The following is a 19,910-nucleotide window of genomic DNA, read 5'->3' on the forward strand; positions in this document are numbered from 1 at the left end:
CCATAGGATCTGGCAACCCATAGGATCTGGCAACCCATAGGATCTGGCAACCCACAGGCTTCTGACTGCTGTTCCTAATTAAGTCAGGGCATCCAGAAATGTGTCATGGAGCACAGACAATGCAGGCACAGACAGAGAAAAGTCTTATACTTGATCCCAGATATCCCCAGGTCTAATGGATGCTTGACTCAACGTAATCTGTGAACACAGATCATCTCCCAGTATAAGGGTGTGAGGAATCTGCAAACAACCTTTATGTATTCAGACGGTGTTTACACGTGGCATGCAGGTGTCTAACATTGTCTACCATCAGCCTAGCCGACAACGACAATGAGACCCAAGCACCTCCCACTGATGGAGGTGTGTGTGTGTGTGGGGGGGGGAGTCGGAGTGAGAGATCATCACATCTACAAAGCATCTAAAATCTACTTAGCAAAGCAGTGAAACACATGCACAGAGACAGAGTGTGTGTAGTGTGGAGGAGAGGGACACCACCGAGCCCCAGACACTGCTTCCTCTCTCCATCTCCCCTAAGAGAGGGAGGGGGTGGAGGTGGAGGTGGATGGTGCTAGCATTGGCGTTGGGGGGGCCTTACCTGTTCCTGGCATGGGGCACTTGTCGCAGCGCGGGCCCCAGGCCTTGCCCACACTGCAGCAACAGAGCTGTTTGCTCAGCTGTGCAGACACCGGGTGCAAGCACTGCTTCCCCGAACTGACCAATCGGAAGCAAGCCCCTTTCTCCTCGTGGACGGCAGGGGTGTCGGCTGAAGGAGGTTGCGGAGGAGGGTGGAGGGAGGGGGGAGGGGGGGGCGAGGGGGTGCGCCACAGTGTGGGAGACACATACATGGGGGAGAAAAGAGAGAGAGAGAGAAAAGAGAAATAAAGAAGTCCCCTTCACCGGAACCCCCCCCCCCCCCCCCCCCCCTCTTGCCCCATCACAGAGTACAACACTAACACATTTACATAACAACATCAAAAATGCCAAGATTAATGTGAAACCCCTCCGAGGTAGCCCAGTCATCTGCTGCCACTGAGACATTTCATATCTTCATCAGAGGATTTTTGAGCTAAGAACTAAAACGAATAAACTAAAAGCTCCAACACAAAAACACAGACACAAGCTCAGACAACATCAAAAGCTCTTTGGGACCAAAAATGTTGAGCGTCATGCATGCCATTGCTTCATGCACTAGTGAACAGAGTCAATTGTTGATCGCCCAATCAAGGCATGCAATGCAAGAGAGTTCAGTCAGTGTTTCATACTGTTGCACATCATGAGGGGGTTTTACAGTAAGCAGCTCAAATCCTTGGGTGTGTGAGTAGGAATGGAAACTGTGGTGTGGGCAAAGCACAGATGCAACACACGCCTTTGGATGACGTCGGCCTCCAAGCAGAGCTAGAACCATGTGGAGTTCCTCCGCTAGTTCTCCATTTGTCAAAGGCACAACAACTGCTGTGTCCTAACATCGTTAGATCAGCGCTAATACGAATGTTCAGTCTTCTATGTCATCCTCATGATACTGTAGGCTGACAAGAAAATGTAAATGTAATGATATCAAACTTTGGAGATAAAAATAAGGATTTAATGAAATAAAGCACATCAACTCTTAGCCTATTTAGAGTTTTAAAGTATACAAAACATGGTTAAAATAACAGTGAGAGGTAATAATAGCCTTTTCTCTACTAATTCCTGTACACAAGGTCACAGAGGCTAGTTCCAAAGTATTCAGCAAACATTTCCCACTTTTGGCAGTTTGTGTGGCACAATGATATTCGTCGAGAAAGTGTTCCCAGTCATTATGTTTAGACAGAGTGTGTGTCTTTGTGTGTGTGTGTGTGTGTGTGTGTGTGTGTGTGTGTGTGTGTGTGTGTGTGAGAGAGAGAGAGAGAGAGAGAGAGAGAGGTTCTGTGTGCCTGTGACTCCAAACAGTGAACTTCATACACTGTCTCTCTGACTCCTCAACAAACATTGCGATAGTGCCTACAAGTTGAGCAGGCGGAAATCACGCTCATTCAGCACTCCCTACCCAATTCCCATGGGTGTCCCTTGCAACATTCCTACAGTTGCTGTATTTTGTTTCACATCCTGTTACCGTATTTGGAGGCTATTCTGACTCATAGTATGTGAATTTCAATCATTATTGTAGGCATTATTGATGTATTTCTAACTTTTTGGTCAATAATCTGTCAAAATATGCAGTCCAAATTGTTAAATGATTACTAAATAACGTGTAAGAATCTGTACAAAGATAAATAAAAATGGACTGCGTAAGTGCTACACATGGGACGCATTGATTTATTCCAGTTTTTTTTCTAGGTGGACACTTGAGTTATAGTACATGCATTTAACTGTAATGTCTAATTCCATGGTAACTGGCTATAACATATATATTGGGAAGGTAAGTTTTGGTTGGTTACAGGGGAGGGTTGAGCTGTATTTGGTTCTTCAAACTAGTACAAATCTCCCTCCAAACTGCAGCTCAGGTCAACAGATTGACCCAGCATATCAGAACAACAAATAAACAAGAGGAGAGATCCCCCACTGATCAAGATCCTACATTGAGGGGTTTAAATCACAGACAAGAAAATGGGGGGGGGGGCAGTGACTGATGTCACTGATGCCTTCGTTTCCCATGTAAGGATAAAACGGTTGCAATGCCTCTTGCCATAGCCGGTGATGTTGATGAATGGCACCTCAAGTTTAATTAGAAATTAGATTAATAGAGGAGAACCAGAAGACATAAACAAAGAGTCCCACCACACACAAACACACACACACACACACACACACACACACACACACACACACACACACACACACACACACACACACACACACACACACACACACACACACACACACACACACACACACTGGCCTGACCAGGAGAGACATGCTAGACCATGGCCATGAAGGGCCTCACTGATCAATTGCTCTCTGACCAAAATATCCCAGAATCCCTCACCCAACCCAATCCTCCCTCCTCCAGCTGAGAAAAATTAGATCTGTTGTGTTTGGCAATATGCTGTGCCTAGTGTTCCATGCTCGGGGGTATTCTGATTAATATGATAAACACCATGCTTTCATCCATGCATTTTCATTTGTTTCCCACATTCATATGCATATCATCAAAACACAGCATTTGCAATATGCCTTGCAAAATTATCAACGCTTTTAGCATTTAGGACGGCACACAAAATCTCACACACTGTAGCTTACATTTCCCATGTATCTTTAATATTAGAAATGCATGGGAAATGTATATGAAAGCCATATATCCTAAAGAGAAAGAGAGAGAGCGAGAGAGAGACAATCTGTTTGAGGGGTGGAGGACTTACGTATACAGGAAGAGAGGGTGGGGTCGGGGATGTAGCCAGCCTTGCAGCTGCACCTGTAGCTGCCCACCGTGTTCAGACAGTCTCCGTTGGGACAAACCCCCTGCAGCTGACACTCATTAAGGTCTGCAGAAAACAGGGAGAAGAACAAAGTAATTCACTGTTACTTGTGTATGAGAGCGTACAGCGCGGTACACCACAACACAACAAGACAAAAAACACAGTACAACACACACAGTACAACACAACACAGTACAACACACACAGTACAACACAACACAGTACAACACACACAGTACAACACACACAGTACAACACACACAGTACAACACAACACAGTACAACACAACACAGTACAACACACACAGTACAACACACACAGTACAACACAACACAGTACAACACAACACAGTACAACACAACACAGTACAACACAACACAGTACAACACACACAGTACAACACACACAGTACAACACAACACAGTACAAAACAACACAGTACAACACACACAGTACAACACACACAGTACAACACAACACAAGTATTACATTCCGACTGTACAGTAGGACAATATAGTACATTGAGTTGATGGAATATGAACACAATGTACATAGGATGTGTGTCAACAAATGTCAGTACAAACACAACCTGTACGGACACAAGCTGACAACTCCACTGACAATCAATAACTGTAATCATTTGAATGCATTACAATGGTTCTTTGATGAGCTTACTGTACTGAACATATCATAACCACGGTGCAGCCAGCAGAACTGTGGTGTCTTGAGTGCACTGTTGGAAAACAAGGCAAACCCAGAACCATAAAGGGTTCTTGGGCTGTCCCTGTGGGAGAACTCTTTGAAGAACCCTTTTGGGTTCCATGTAGAACCCACAGAAGCATCTACATGGAACCAATAGGGTTGTTCAAAATGTTCTCCGACAGGGACAGCCGAACACCCTTTTTTCTAAGAGTGGAGTTGTGCTCCCAGCTTCAGTAGGTGAGGTTATTCAGAGTGGAGGAGACAGTTTCAGTAGGTGAGGTTATTCAGAGTGGAGGAGACAGTTTCAGTAGGTGAGGTTATTCAGAGTGGAGGAGACAGCTTCAGTAGGTGAGGTTATTCAGAGTGGAGGAGACAGTTTCAGTAGGTGAGGTTATTCAGAGTGGAGGAGACAGCTTCAGTAGGTGAGGTTATTCAGAGTGGAGGAGACAGTTTCAGTAGGTGAGGTTATTCAGAGTGGAGGAGACAGCTTCAGTAGGTGAGGTTATTCAGAGTGGAGGAGACAGTTTCAGTAGGTGAGGTTATTCAGAGTGGAGGAGACAGTTTCAGTAGGTGAGGTTATTCAGAGTGGAGGAGACAGTTTCAGTAGGTGAGGTTATTCAGAGTGGAGGAGACAGTTTCAGTAGGTGAGGTTATTCAGAGTGGAGGAGACAGCTTCAGTAGGTGAGGTTATTCAGAGTGGAGGAGACAGTTTCAGTAGGTGAGGTTATTCAGAGTGGAGGAGACAGTTTCAGTAGGTGAGGTTATTCAGAGTGGAGGAGACAGCTTCAGTAGGTGAGGTTATTCAGAGTGGAGGAGACAGTTTCAGTAGGTGAGGTTATTCAGAGTGGAGGAGACAGTTTCAGTAGGTGAGGTTATTCAGAGTGGAGGAGACAGTTTCAGTAGGTGAGGTTATTCAGAGTGGAGGAGACAGTTTCAGTAGGTGAGGTTATTCAGAGTGGAGGAGACAGTTTCAGTAGGTGAGGTTATTCAGAGTGGAGTGGAGGAGACAGTTTCAGTAGGTGAGGTTATTCAGAGTGGAGTGGAGGAGACAGTTTCAGTAGGTGAGGTTATTCAGAGTGGAGGAGACAGTTTCAGTAGGTGAGGTTATTCAGAGTGGAGGAGACAGTTTCAGTAGGTGAGGTTATTCAGAGTGGAGGAGACAGCTTCAGTAGGTGAGGTTATTCAGAGTGGAGGAGACAGTTTCAGTAGGTGAGGTTATTCAGAGTGGAGGAGACAGTTTCAGTAAGTGAGGTTATTCAGAGTGGAGGAGACAGTTTCAGTAGGTGAGGTTATTCAGAGTGGAGGAGACAGCTTCAGTAGGTGAGGTTATTCAGAGTGGAGGAGACAGTTTCAGTAGGTGAGGTTATTCAGAGTGGAGGAGACAGTTTCAGTAGGTGAGGTTATTCAGAGTGGAGGAGACAGTTTCAGTAGGTGAGGTTATTCAGAGTGGAGGAGACAGTTTCAGTAGGTGAGGTTATTCAGAGTGGAGGAGACAGTTTCAGTAGGTGAGGTTATTCAGAGTGGAGGAGACAGCTTCAGTAGGTGAGGTTATTCAGAGTGGAGGAGACAGTTTCAGTAGGTGAGGTTATTCAGAGTGGAGGAGACAGTTTCAGTAGGTGAGGTTATTCAGAGTGGAGGAGACAGTTTCAGTAGGTGAGGTTATTCAGAGTGGAGGAGACAGTTTCAGTAGGTGAGGTTATTCAGAGTGGAGTGGAGGAGACAGTTTCAGTAGATGAGGTTATTCAGAGTGGAGTGGAGGAGACAGTTTCAGTAGGTGAGGTTATTCAGAGTGGAGGAGACAGTTTCAGTAGGTGAGGTTATTCAGAGTGGAGTGGAGGAGACAGTTTCAGGTCTCAGGCATACGTCCAGGTTATGGAGTAAACCCTAAGGAGAGGCTTGTTGATCCCTTAGTTTTAAGGTTTGGGTCATGAGTCTAGCCTGGTGACAAGCTGCGTTCTGGTGGACATCCTGAGGGCTTCACTGCAGACCGACCATATAAGGCCACTCAACCCAAGCTATCCCAGGAAACAACTAGCAGAATAGACATAACATGTCAAGTAGGTAAACGAAATAGCCTCCTCCACATACTTCACGATCAAAGGACACAAGTTGAGAGCTTTGAATCCACTTCAATCACAGTCGCCTCTTTGTTGTTGGTGAATTGTAAATGTGTTTTGGTATCCAGTTTACAAGTGGGATTTGTTATGGGAAAGGCAGTATTTGAAGCATGTGGACGTCCTGTCCAAAACTGAGTTTTGTTCCAGAGTTCCATCTGTTTTTTCTCCTCTATTGACGTGGGAGGGGATCCAACATTACAGCCGGCCTTATCACTTGCTCTTCCAAGACCAAACAAAAGAAGATTTACCATACGAGAATGGTTTTCACTCAAGCACACATGCACACGATTCAAAATGGATACTGCACACATGACAGGATAGGATGTAACATCCTCTTCTACAGTAACACTTTTAGAATATACCCATACCAGAGGACTTTTGTGCTCTTTTACTGTCAAATTGTAAAATAATCACTAAAAAAGAGGTCAGAAATGTAATTTTCCCCCCTTGGTTTGGTGAATGAGGGCCTCAAAGAAAAGACGATCAAAATCACCTACATGTACTTTATGCAAATCTCATTTTCAAAGGACATTTTTTTCAGTTACATCGCATTCCCGTACACGGAACATGTTACCGCTGGCTTCCACTCAAGCAATGATGCAAGCACCTTTATAGAAAGGGCAGACCATCTGCCATAGCTAATGCAGTCATAAAGGCTGCATACTGTAGCCACGCACGGACGCACACACGGGCGCACGCACGCACGCACACGCATGTTATATCGCATTCCGGTACACAGAACATGTTACCGCTGGCACTCTCAACATCTGCACTCCTCCTCAGTGCTGTCAATCATCCTGCTGACAGAATAATTACCCACAAGGCCATAGAACGCCCCAGCGTTGAACCGAGCAGAGCGGAGGAGAAGTGAGTTAGTATTCCTGTTTCCCCCTCAGGGCTATGGCAAGCAGGCAGGCAGTGGCCCCACCGCCTTTGGTAACACGATGAGATGAGTGTGTTGCTGGGTCAGGGGAGATCACTGCTCACTCATCACTATAATCACTACTGGACTGAGACCTAGCTGACTGTGGCACACCTGTGCATTAGTCACCCAGTGCCTCACAAGTGAAATGTTTTAGTTGCGTACTAATACTGATTGGCTTCCAGGAGTAGCCATACTGAACTTATTTATCTTACTGAATTTACTGAACATGCATGCCCACAAACATGCATGCGCACATGCACTCGCCTTGCCCTCACCATCAATGGCTCATACACACAAGGGAATTTAATCAGAACGTGAACCACAATCCCCCCCCAAAAGCAGAGAAATCTTCTACCTAGTCTTTAAAAAATATATATATATACAGTATGTATATATATTGGACATAGTCACACCATATCCGGTGATTAGTAAACACACACACGACTCGCTCCAACACAAACAAAATGGAAACTAAATCCAAATCAGCCCTGTTATAAAAAGAAAGGGGGAATGGTAGTAAGGAGAACAGGATGTGGTGGATTAGAGTGAGTCACAGCACCTCCACAGAAATAGCCAAGTCTGGGTTGCAGACAGGGCCTCAGCTCCGCTCTCCTCTCTCTCTCCCCAGCCTGGCACGGCACCGACTAGGCAGACGGTTTGGCTCAGCTCCCCTTTCAGAGCCTTTCTCCCTCCAGCCACAGCTCTGGCTAACACCAGTGCACGGTGGCCCTCTGCTTCACTGAGAGACCGGTGAAGTTGAAGCCACGGCAGCTGCCCTCTGTTGGTTGTGCCATGCACGGTAGTGCCAGTGCCATGAGTAGAAGGTATCCCTGGGTACTGTAGATGATGACGACTCCAAAAGGATGTATATCTGTTTTCAATGTGCCATTCACTGTTCCATGAGTCTCTTTATGATATTTTTCAATAGTTTTGTAACTGTTTTATAGTTTTTGGGAAGTAGTGTAGTAGATCCCCCAAGCTCAACCTGAAGGATAAGCCTTTCAACCTGCAGCCATAACTAATTCATCAGCCCTTCTCAGTGAGATCTGACAGTTCTCCCTATACACCCAACAAACCCCCGGCAATCACATAAAGGAGCAAAGGTCTGGGTTACAGCTGAGAAGAGGCAGCACTCAGGTCCCAGAGCAGGCCTGCATCCCATCTGGGCCCTCCCAGACACGCGCACACTGGACCAGCTGGAGCTGGGAAGAACATTGCTTTGGGTGAATAAGCTCTGGGTGATTGACAACACATAGAGAGAGAGAGAGAGAGAGAGAGAGAGAGAGAGAGAGAGAGAGAGAGAGAGAGAGAGTGTGTGTGAGAGAGTGTGAGAGAGAGAGTAGAAAATTTGAGCTAACATACATTATGTCTAAAGTGTGAGTTTAAGAGTGAATATATTGAACGTGTGAACTCACGCTTTACTTCTCTCTCTCTTCCCCTGAGTGGAGGTGTTAGTGAATGGGCTAAAGCAGGTTCAAAAGTCGCTCAGGCGGAGCTGGCTTGATTTAGTGTGACTCCTCGGAAAGCAGTCGGGCCTGCCAGCCCTGATGTATTGGAGTCATAGCTTGCTATCATATCCAAATCCAATACAGATTAGGAAGATCTATCAAATATGGCACCTGTCTCTTTTACCTCTCACCCCCAAAGCATGGCTGTTTGGGGTCCTGCTAAAGCAGAATTGATCACTGACAAGCAGGTCAAGTGAGGAGAGAGAGAGAGAGAGAGAGAGAGAGAGAGAGAGAGAGAGAGAGAGAGAGAGAGAGAGTGAGAGAGAGAGAGATGGGCTCTTTCTCAATTGTTAGAAATTCCAATTCCTCGCATCCTCTCCTCTGTCCTCCACTCACTTCCTTCTCAAAAAGCAATGGAGGAGAATATTTAAAGAAAGGAATCTCCCCATGGGCATTTTATATTGTGTCACAGTTGCACAAACACTAACCAAACTGATGTTGTACAACGGTTGTGAGAGTATTGTTTTGAAGTTTGTTTGTTTTTTTTAAATGCAAGGGCTGGAGCTCTGGAGCTTTTGCACCTGGGTATCTTCTCTGGTGATGCTCTACCGGGCCTGTACTGCAGTAATCTTCAGTTGTTGTTTGTTTTCAGGTCTTTTTGCCTAACATCTTATCATGAGGAAATGCATTTTCAATTGAATTTAAACCTGAAGATTGACTTGGCCAGTCAAGAACTTTGATCCTTTTTGGCCCTGAAATATTCCCTAGTTGCTATGGCAGTATGTTTTGGGTCATTGTCCCTAACCCTATTACTGTATGAAGAAGCGCCATCCAAAGAATTTGGAGGCATTTGCTTATACTCGAGCAGACAACATGTTTCTGTACACTTCAGAATGCATTCTGCTGTTGCCGTCAGCAGTTACATCATCAATTAAGACAAATTAGCCAGTTCTTGTGGAAGCTATACATGCCCAAACCACAGCACCCTCTCCAAAATGTTTCACATAAGAGGTGGTATGCTATAAATCTTTGGTAGATGCTTTTTTCTCCAACCTTTCCACTTACAATCACTCATGATTGTATTATCATGGTACATAATAATATTCGTCTTATCTGTCCGCTCTTCCACCTCGGCTGCCCGCCTGGGACCGCTGCCTCTACGTGGATGCAACGGCCGCGCCACTCGGTCACGGCTTTTCACTGTCCTGGCGCCCCGCTGGTGGAATGAGCTTCCCACCACTGCAGACTCACTACCGATCTTCTGCCGTAGATTGAAAACCCATCTCTTCAGGCTAACAGTCTCTCCTAAAGACCTCTTCACCCCCACTACCCCCCCTGTACTAATCCTACTCCAACCCGAGAGACCTCTTCACCCCTGTACAAGTTCTCTCCTGTTAAAAAAATAAATTCTTAAAAAAAAAACTAGTGGTTTGCACCTTGTAGTGAAGGCTCTGTAGTTCTGCTAGTGACATATTCTGCAGATGGTATTCTGACACATTCACGCCTACCTCCTGGAAAGTGTTCCAGATCTGTGGGACAGTTTTTTTTCTTTTTTTCTTAATTATGGTGAGCATTCTTCGGTCATCCACTGTAGAAGTCTTCCTTGGCCTTGTTTTTTTTTTTGGAATTATGTTCCAAACTGTTGATTTTGGCAAGTGTAAGGTTTTGGGTATATTTCTGATTTTTCAGCCTAATAATGGCTGTCTTGACTTTTATTGACACCTCTTTGGTCCTCATGTTGACAGACACCAATAACAGACTCCAAAAGCAAATGCAAAGCCTAGAATCAATACGAGACATTGACAGCTCTCTTATGCCTGAACAAATGATGTGACAGAACACACCTGACTCGACAGAAACAGCTGTCAAGCCAATTGTCCCATTACTTTTGGTGCCCTGAAATAGGGGGACTATATATGCAAAGTGTTGTCATTTCTTAATGGTGAAACCAATATGTACATAAACTACCTCAAAAGCTGATAATCTCTACTTTAACATCATAGTAAATGTTTGATTTAGAGTATAGAGCCAAAAGAAGACAAAATGCTTCATGGTCCCATTACTTATGCCGGGCACTGTATTTCAACAGCTTCAGTGTTTTCTGCATAGTTGTCTAATGTTGGTGAGGTATAATTCTATTATATTATATACTGAGGATTTCCTAACTTATTTAACCTTGTTAATGTTACTCGCCCATTACTAAAATGTATAATATATAATTATGTATATATATTTATGTTTGATATTTTAAGTTTTATAATAAACACATATTACTGTACAATAAGTGTGATTTTTGGGAGTCCAGAAACATAGATTATACACCTCCATTAGGCTCACAAATATTAAGATTTACAAAATAACATGATACATGGGATATCAACAATGGGATAATGTAATGAGGCTAGACACTCCATGCACATGAGGTTAAATATAGAAGTAGAATGAAAACATACAAAACAATATAGATATTTCAAAAGAGACAGTAGTAAAAGTAGTAAAATAGGATAAAGTTCAGACCATGCTGAAAAGGTGCCCTTTGGTTAGGAATCAAAGGGCAACCTTGTTACAATGTTGGATCATGACAGTGAATCAACATCTTTTTACATAGGTTTATACGACGTTTGGATTTAGACATTGCTGCACCATACCATTTTCTGTCATGACCAATATAAAATGATACAACAACAAAATACAATGTAACATCAAGTTGTTTTTTCTAAAATGCCTATGGGGCTAGATCTTTTTCTCCAATGCGTTTTGAGCAGGAAGCGAGTGTAGGACGGAGAAGAGGACACAAGGAATTATGTTTCTAACAGCTGATAAAGGATCAGAGAGAGGCAGAAGAAACTTTATTTCTAGATAGATTTCAGGCAACTCTGAGGAGACAAAATGGCAGCCTAGTACACAAGTGTGTAAATGAAGAACGGACATCCTCACCCCTCACAGTGGATCTGAGCTGAGGTGGCGTGTTAGGAGGACCGAAGGGAAATGCACCAATAGATGGTGCCATGCACAGGTAGAGCAGCATTAATCGCCCAGGGGGAGGTAGGGAGTAGAATAGCGTGTGAGAAAGCAACACAAGGGGAGAGAGAGAATGATCTCCTTGTCAAAAAGACGCATATGCATTCCCCCATCTCTGGTCTGTAGCCCTACTCCCAGCGCAGGTTTTTATGTGACCAGTGACAAATCACTTTCTTTAAGGCTCATTTCTCCTGGCAGAGCCCTCTGCCGTGCTGCTGAGAAAACAATAGACTTTCTCTCCCTTTACTTTCTCTCTCGCTTTACGCTCTCTGTGGGCGAAAAAAAATAAATCCAAACAAGGCGGCGGAGCAGACACAATGAGAACAAGAGGCGGGGCCAGAAGCTCTTACCTTGGCAGTGGGAGTTGTTGATGCGCTTGTATCCCTGGGGACAGTCCATCGCATGTCTCGATCCCGTCAGAGGGATAGCTATGGAGAAAAAAGAGAGATGGGGAGCGGGATTTGCTTATTTCATATTTGCATATTTTCATCACACCATTTATTTAAAACTTTTAAATTAGTCAGAACTACAGAGGATGTTGTAGGCTTTATTCTCACCAGAATTAACAATATTTTTTCTAGCTTTCTGGAAAATATACAGAGATTTCCGTTGATACTTTTGGGTCGTACAGTAGTGAATTGTTGTTGACTGTTCCCTACTAGTCTCCCTCCTCTGAACTATAACCTGCCTGGCCAGGAATAAAAAGACACACAGTGACTTGAGGCTGGAGAGAAGTGGCATCTGGAAACCAGCCAAACGCTGGAGGCATCCCAGTTTGTTTTGATTGATGACAGGGTGCTTAGGTCCCACTTTGATCTCCAATCACTAATTCATGGCACTGTCCCATCAAAATGTGTCTTGGCTTACATGCATCTTCTGATAGCCATTTGCGCACTTGAATAAGCATTTTTAAGCTTGAGGGGAAAATGAGATTCATAAAAGGAAAAGAATAAAAGATTGCCTAATTTCATTTGTTGTATTTGTGTTGTATTTGCTCCCTTTTCTGAGTTACACATAAGCATCCATGATCATGCTCAGATTAAAGAGCATGATTTAAAAGAGAATGAGGATAAAACATCTCTCACATGGTATTCACATGCAAAGCAACTGATCAAATATATGAATACTTCCTCATAGGCCTTTTATCTGTGGCCATGCAATCCTCGAGGACAAAACACCCCGTAAAAACATCCTCCTCTTCCTCCCTTCACCTCTAAGTGCCAAACATCATGTATCCAGACTATGTCATCTGCAAAAGTTGACATTAATTACTTTCATTGTAAGACTTTAGAGAATGGAGCCAACATATGTTAATGAATACTCTGGTCGGGTTCCAATGGATCAAGAGAGGAAAGAGAGAGAGAGAGAGAGAGAGAGAGAGAGAGAGAGAGAGAGATGAGAGAGAGAGAGAGAGAGAGAGAGAGCACTCAGTCCTGAAAAAATAACTGTTAAAACCCGATTTCCCACCAAAGTCTCAGAATAAATCTGCACATTTCAAAAGCCTGAGTGGGTGTCGCAGACGGAGAATTCACTAAAACTTGGCGACGGGCTTTTCAGGTCCAGTAGCAGGGTGGCACCCAAAGGAGATTGCTACCGGTAGCTTGCTCAACAGAGAACAAGACTATGTTTGTTTGCGTGTAAGCCACTGTATTTACCAGCTACAATTGTCTCCAGGGCACAATGGGGCGGTTCACAGTGTGCCCGCTCATAAATGTGAATCTCACGCCCCCTGCCATTCCTGACTCCGAAACAGAGTGAGACACACTTACTGCTAACACTGTGCCTGTGTACATAAGTACCTTCTAATAACAAGAGGCTCCGTTTTTGGGGGGGGGGAATAAATCAGTAGAGGTTTTGTTAAATATGGAAACCAGGCTCTATTAAATGGCAAGCAATGGGACAGGGAAATAATAGATAACCTTGAAAGAGTCTACCTCCTTGCCAACGCATGGTCAGACAGGGGTACAAACATGCGTTATAGTACTCTACCCTCCTATCTAACAGATAAATGCCTACAGTACAGAAAATCACTGGAGAAAGAAAACAAATCAGGAATCTCATAGTACTTGACAGAAGAAGAGGGCTGATGTACAGTAAGAGATTGACTGACTGAAGCAGTCAAGTGGTTATGTGGTATCAAAGCGTAATGATTTAATCTGGTAATCTGGGCCCAGAGAGCTTTGATACTGAACCTGTCTGACAGTAGGGAGAGTAATAATCAACAATCTTCTATTGAGTAAAGCCGATTCACATGAGGATAGCCGCCTCTCTACTGTTGATTTGAGATGAGAACACATATTTCTAACCGGATCCTACCCCCTTCCTGGCCCATTCTCTCATAGATCCCATAGCTTTTATTTGAAAAAAATACATACTATTCTATAAAGGGAGTTGTTGTTTAAGCAGCACTCAGGGGAGGAAGTTGGAATGGCTACAACACACAGGGCCTAAATAACCTTCTGTCTCCACTGGGTAACAACCCACTAAAATAGCCCAGAGAGAGAGAGAGAGAGAGAGAGAGAGAGAGAGAGAGAGAGAGAGAGAGAGAGAGAGAGAGAGAGAGAGAGAGATGCATGGGAAACAGACTGGCATGGACATGTTCACAGCTTGTGTTTTTTTTTCATATATAACTGATCTGTTCTGAAAATAAACCTACTGTACAGCGCAAACAAATGGCAGATAAACACCAGGGTCATATCATTTTCTAAACCTGAGGTGACTCTAGGTCTTTATTCCGTCTGTTTTCTAAACCTGAAGTGACTCTGTTGCCAGCTGATGAAAGTGACACAGCCAACATGACAGTGCATTAAGATGGTGTAGGTTTCACTGGCGGCTGGTCAATGGTTCCATCACTGTGGAGATGCTTGAGATGTGTCACAAATTTGCATGAAACAGTACGCCTGAAATACTAGGTTGAGATTCTTCCCACTGGAGATAGAGAGATAGATACAGTAGATAGAGAGGGTAGCAACAGTTCCTCAAGAGCAGCTGCATCCAGCCGAGAGGAAATGACCAGGGTGAACATTCTATTTTTACTTAAATAAATATAGATATAAACAAATATAACCTGTATAGACTGAGAGGCTCAGTCATTTATGGAACCAGTTTTCCCCAAAAAAATTCAGACCAACTGTAACATTATTTCTCATGTTTCCAAAATCTAAACACAAACAGGAGGAAGATCAAGATAATGTGTCTGGATTGGAGTCTGGGTCTGTACAAAAAATGCAGTTATTTCCAAATATGGTTAAAAGACAGCGTGTTGTGTGTCGTAATGCTCGCCTGGGGAAAAAAGGGAACAGTTTTCACAAATGAAAAGTGGAAGTTCAGAAAAATACCGTTAGGTGAGTCAGTGGACTGTGTCTGTGTGAGCAGCACATGTTTCAGCAGAACCAGCTCATTATTGGAAGAACATAACCGCACAGCTCTGGGTCTGACCGGGTCTGTTTGTCTATGAGTCAGCACATTCACACTTGCGTGTCTTCACTGGATTCCACTGTTTCTCCAACTTGCCCCAGCCCAATCCCTTCCTTCTGCCCAAAAACCTGCAAAAAAACAATTTTTCCCCTTTTTGGCTCCTAAGGTTCAGAATGTGTTGATTGTCTCGACTGAAAAAATTATTTCTTGGATGCGGTGGAGAAGTGAAACATGACACATGCCAGTAAAGTCCCTCTTCAGTGCCAGTAAAGTGAAGTATCTGCTGATTTATCAGCCACTACTGTACCTCAGCAGCAAATAGACAAAGAATAGAACACATTCACATAGCTGAGACACATTTCATGGAGCTGAGATGTCCTTATTTGGATCTACCCCTGTCTATACCACGACCATGTGACTGTCTTTCTCCGTCTTTCTAATGAAAAGGCTCAAGCGTTACAATCTACACATTAGAAACCAGAGTTCTTACAAAGGGGAGTGATTGTATTACATTGCGCTACTTACAAGGTGTCTTTGGGCACTTCTGGCATTTGTGGAAGCCCCAGGACGTTCCGATGGTCCCACAGCAGTCCTCCTGCTTGCTGAGGCCAGGGAGGGCCTTTCCACACTGACATTTCGAGAGAAAGAGAGAGAGAGAGAAAGGAAGAGAGATATGGAGGGAAAGTGAGACTAGTATTTTTCAGTGGGAAAAATCTCCCTCCGCTCTGCCTGCTGGAGTGTAAGCTGTGAATAAACACTTAATGACACGGGCCTGTGTGCCATTACCACACAATAGCGATCTGTCACTCCAATTCTATGTCTCAGGCAGAACAGCTCTATTAGAGACAACCACGCCCTCATCCAGCCTCCCGCACATCGAAACACACAGATTAGGGCCCAATCCTCAGGGGCCTTATCTCTGTGACGCAAATTTGTACAATGTGAACCAAAATGTAAACCAAATTGAATGGTGATCTGTTGAGTCAATAAGAGAAACAATTGTTTTCTGAGAAGGCTCTACACCTGGACTAACTTTTTTTGTCCCCCTGAACAAGTCGATTTAGATGAGCGAAGATTAGTTTGATAAACAGCTACTTTGAATGTGGTTTGAGAGATAATCAATGGTTGGCATTGAAACATAAGATGTTAACTCCCGCCTCTCTCACTTCTTCTCTCATCCACCCTCTCCTCTTCTCTCTCTTGCTTTATTTCTCCCCGTGTTTCTGTCCCATTCCCTCTCTCCTCTTCTCCACCACTCCCTCTATCCGTCCCTTCCTATTTCTCCCTTCCTCCTTCCCCCATGTTTATCTCAAACCAGTCTTGCGGCCTCCCCCCCCTCTTCCACTGACCTGGGTACCGGTGGTTTCCTGGAAGCAGCGGCCCAGCTGGCTTTTTGAGGAGATGGGCTGGTACTGAGGGCCGTAGCTCTGCTGGTTGGGGTAGAGGATGTTGGGGCCCTGCTGCTGCTGCTGGATCTTCTGGCTTGAGCTCTCTGAGTGGTGGTATGTGTAATGGGAGGAGGAAGAGGAAGAGGAGCCAGACTGGGAGCCCTTCACCTTCTGCCCGTTGGTGTCCAGTTGGGACACCTGGTGGATCTGGACGGAGGCTTCCGGAGGGTGCTTGACATGGATGTTCACTATGCTGGGGGCAAAGTTCACTGAGGAGGATGGACAGACAGACAGAGGGAGAGAGAGAAGCAAGCAGGATTAATAAAATTAGTTTCTACAGAGTCAATGTTATACTACTGCACTTAAGACTGACACTCATTGGATACTATACCGTACATTCATATCTTCACACCTACGCCTTAGGATGAAAAAATAATCAATTAAAAAGTAAGGACATTCTCTAAATGTTCATTTCCATTTATTTTCTATCCACTCTTGGATCAATTTGTAGAGTCAACAAAATGCCAACCCACACATTCAACAACCTCCACATTGGCATCATCTTACCAGCTTTCTGTCTGTTGCTGAAGGTGAGGGGGAGTGTGTGTGTGGAGTGGATCTGTGGCATCTGCTGCTGGGAGTGGTGCCGCTGCTGCGCATTCTGAACCGGCATCTGGCAGAACTTTCCGGTAAAGTTAGGCGGGCACTGACACTTGTCCCTGGCACTGCACTTGCCTCCATTCATGCAGGGCAGATGGCAGACCACTGTAAAACACAAAGATCATTGAGTTTAGCCATTCTGTGCCAGCGTTCTGTGCCAGGTGACAGCGTACCCAATTGATATTACACACACACACATCCACACGCACGCATGCACACACAAATCCACACGCATGCACACGCACGCACACGCACGCACACGCACACGCACACACACAAACACAAACATGCACAAAGGCACAAAGGTACAAAGGCACAAACACACAAACACACACACACACACATACACACACACACACACACTTAACGGTTTCCTGTTTTTGACTCTGAGGCTGACGAAACCTTTAAACAGACCTTCAAAGACTCAAAGCAGACAAAACAACCAGTGTTTATGAAGTTTGTTTGACATTATCATTGAGCTATCGTCTTCCAATACTGTTTTTCTCTCTGATTGTCCTCTCTCGCTCGCTCAAGTCTTTACATTCCAAAGACCTCCTTGAGGAGGCTAGTGCCGCTGAACGCCAACAAACAGGAATCTAGAGTAACTTTGGATCGGCACAATGGATTCGTCCTTGGAGAACAAAGCTAGTGTTATTCAGCTAGCGTTCACTTCGCCTCAGTAGTCTTCCAAGGGACCCACGCCATTAAACATTCAACATAGTGTCCAAACCACGCCTAGCTCTCACACCATCAATATTCATCATCAGGACGCAGAAGGTAGATGGCAAATGATCCAATATGCCTCGAGACTGCATAATTCCTTCGCAAACCTTGCTTAATTGAGGGACCTGTTATGTATTCATGTATTCAGTCCTAGAGTTTGTTTTCCATCCTGAGTCTGACACAGCCTGGATCAGCCCTGCTCCAAGGGAGTCCTCAGGCCCAGATATGGTGTTTGCTTCTACGAGCCAACCCCTACTAGAGAGGAGGTAATGATACAGTCATACAGAGTAAACAAAAGGGAATTAAGGCCTTCAAGGTGCTCTGCTATCCACAGAAACACAACCTTTTTCACTGTAAGCCTTGGGTGACAGAGGAATAGAGAGAGATAGAGAGAGAGACAGAGAGACAGAGAGAGACAGAGAGAGAGAGAGAGAGAGAGAGCGGGGGGGTGGAGAGAGAGATAAAAAGTTCAAGAATTAATACATTCGCTCTTAAACTCACACTTTACTTTTGTTACTTCTCACTCTACTGTACTACTCTTCCCTCTCTCTCGCTCAAAGGAATGTCCTCCCCAGCTCCAGCTAGTCTCCACACGTGCTACACACCACCACTCACCTCAGCTTGCCCACACGCCCCATACATTTCAATACAGGAAAAATCAAGGCAGTCATTTTCAGGAATTGCGAGGCTGAACTTGGAGGCCGTCCTATGGAGGGTTTGTTTGCCGAGGCGTCCTCTGGAAAAGAGCTGAGGGGAACCGAATCCCTCCAGTGTATTTGAATTATGTGTCAATGGCGTGTGGGCCGGCAGCATGAATCAAGCTGTCAGTCCAGCATGGAACCAGCCAGTAGACCAAGACTGGGAGGGGGGGGGGGGGGGGGGTATATGTGTGTGCGTGTGTACTGTGTGTGTGTGTACAGGAATGGAAGACCAGTGGGACTGAGCTGCATTGTGATCAGCTTCTGTGACTTCCCAGGGTTATAGGCCAGACACTGACTAATTGAAGGCATGTTTGGGAAGGCATCAAATGGGTATACCTGCTGCCCACTGTCAGTCTCAGCTGCCTGGCTTTGTCCCTGTTCTACTGTACGACTGCAGGAATCGCCTCAGCAAACCACCACTCAATCGCTCAATTGAGTGAGATAATCACCTTCTTCTAGCACTCCATTACACGTTGTAGGAAAGCATGTGAAACAAGGATACACAGGGCAGACATTGCTGGATGGTGTAATGTGTAATGTTCCACAAGTACAGTACAGGTAATTTTATTACACTTTGTTTAGAGTTTCAAAGGCAAGCTCAGACGTTGGCCTTGAGCGATCGTTTTTTCAAAATGAACGGTTGTTTGACAGGTTTTTATGTACATTTTAGAGACAATTATACATTAATTCCATCCATTCATACCAAATAAAACAGAGAAAAACATCTATTTTATGCCTTGATTCTGTGAAACAACTAGGCCCTTTTTTCATTTCAGATTTGAGCCTCGTTTCAAACATTTCCCATTTACTACCTACCACACACACTTTATACCCTTGTCTTTTGTTTATTTTGGTGTATTTTTCCCTCTCTAGAAAAGGACAGGGTTTGCAGTGGTGACACATAATGACAACTGTAATAAAGCTGCCTCTCCCCAACCCTCTCATTATGGTGACAACAACACAGCTCAGAAACCTCACATCCTCTGTCTCTTGGACTCCCTCTGACTCTCTCTCTCACTCTCTCATTCTCTCACTTGGCCCCCCTCCCTCCCCCTCCTTCTAGGCCCATATCATTAGGATGCAGCTGGTGGTATTAGGAGTATCAGGTGTTTGTTTTTTTTGTTGTTGTTTTTTTTATACATATCAAGAGTTTTTCCTAAGCACATGACAACTCCGGCCTGAAGTTTATCCCCGGGCCAGTGGGGAGCTATGTTCACATGGATTTTTTGTACAGTCAGGTTCCTTGCCAAATATGACTTGTGTATTTATCAAATGAAACTGGATGACTGGCACACTGCTGAGTATGTAGTACTGTAACTAGACTGGCCATTTGGAACTTTGAAGGAGTTAACATAATCATAAACATCAGTTAGAAGAAGGAACCCAACCATATCAACCATATTGGATGAGGT

At 44.5% G+C, this 19,910-nt stretch overlaps 1 protein-coding gene across 3 annotated transcripts in view; it reads right to left on the minus strand.

The window, feature by feature from the left end:
* Window positions 1-19,910, minus strand: part of ltbp1 (latent transforming growth factor beta binding protein 1) — a 103,831-nt gene that overhangs the window by 43,729 nt on the left and 40,192 nt on the right. For 2 of the 3 annotated variants that reach the window (XM_083694837.1, XM_083694835.1), the window contains exons 6-11: window positions 16,982-17,179; window positions 16,376-16,683; window positions 15,552-15,654; window positions 11,960-12,037; window positions 3,339-3,461; window positions 596-763 (exon numbers count right to left, since the gene is read on the minus strand). In XM_083694837.1, coding sequence (XP_083550963.1) covers window positions 596-763; window positions 3,339-3,461; window positions 11,960-12,037; window positions 15,552-15,654; window positions 16,376-16,683; window positions 16,982-17,179 — 978 coding nt within the window. The remainder of the gene's footprint in view (window positions 1-595; window positions 764-3,338; window positions 3,462-11,959; window positions 12,038-15,551; window positions 15,655-16,375; window positions 16,684-16,981; window positions 17,180-19,910) is intronic. The other variant, XM_083694836.1, reaches the window with a different exon arrangement.

This window comes from Argentina silus (assembly GCF_951799395.1).
Source record: "Argentina silus genome assembly, chromosome: X".
Lineage (NCBI taxonomy): Eukaryota > Metazoa > Chordata > Actinopteri > Argentiniformes > Argentinidae > Argentina > Argentina silus.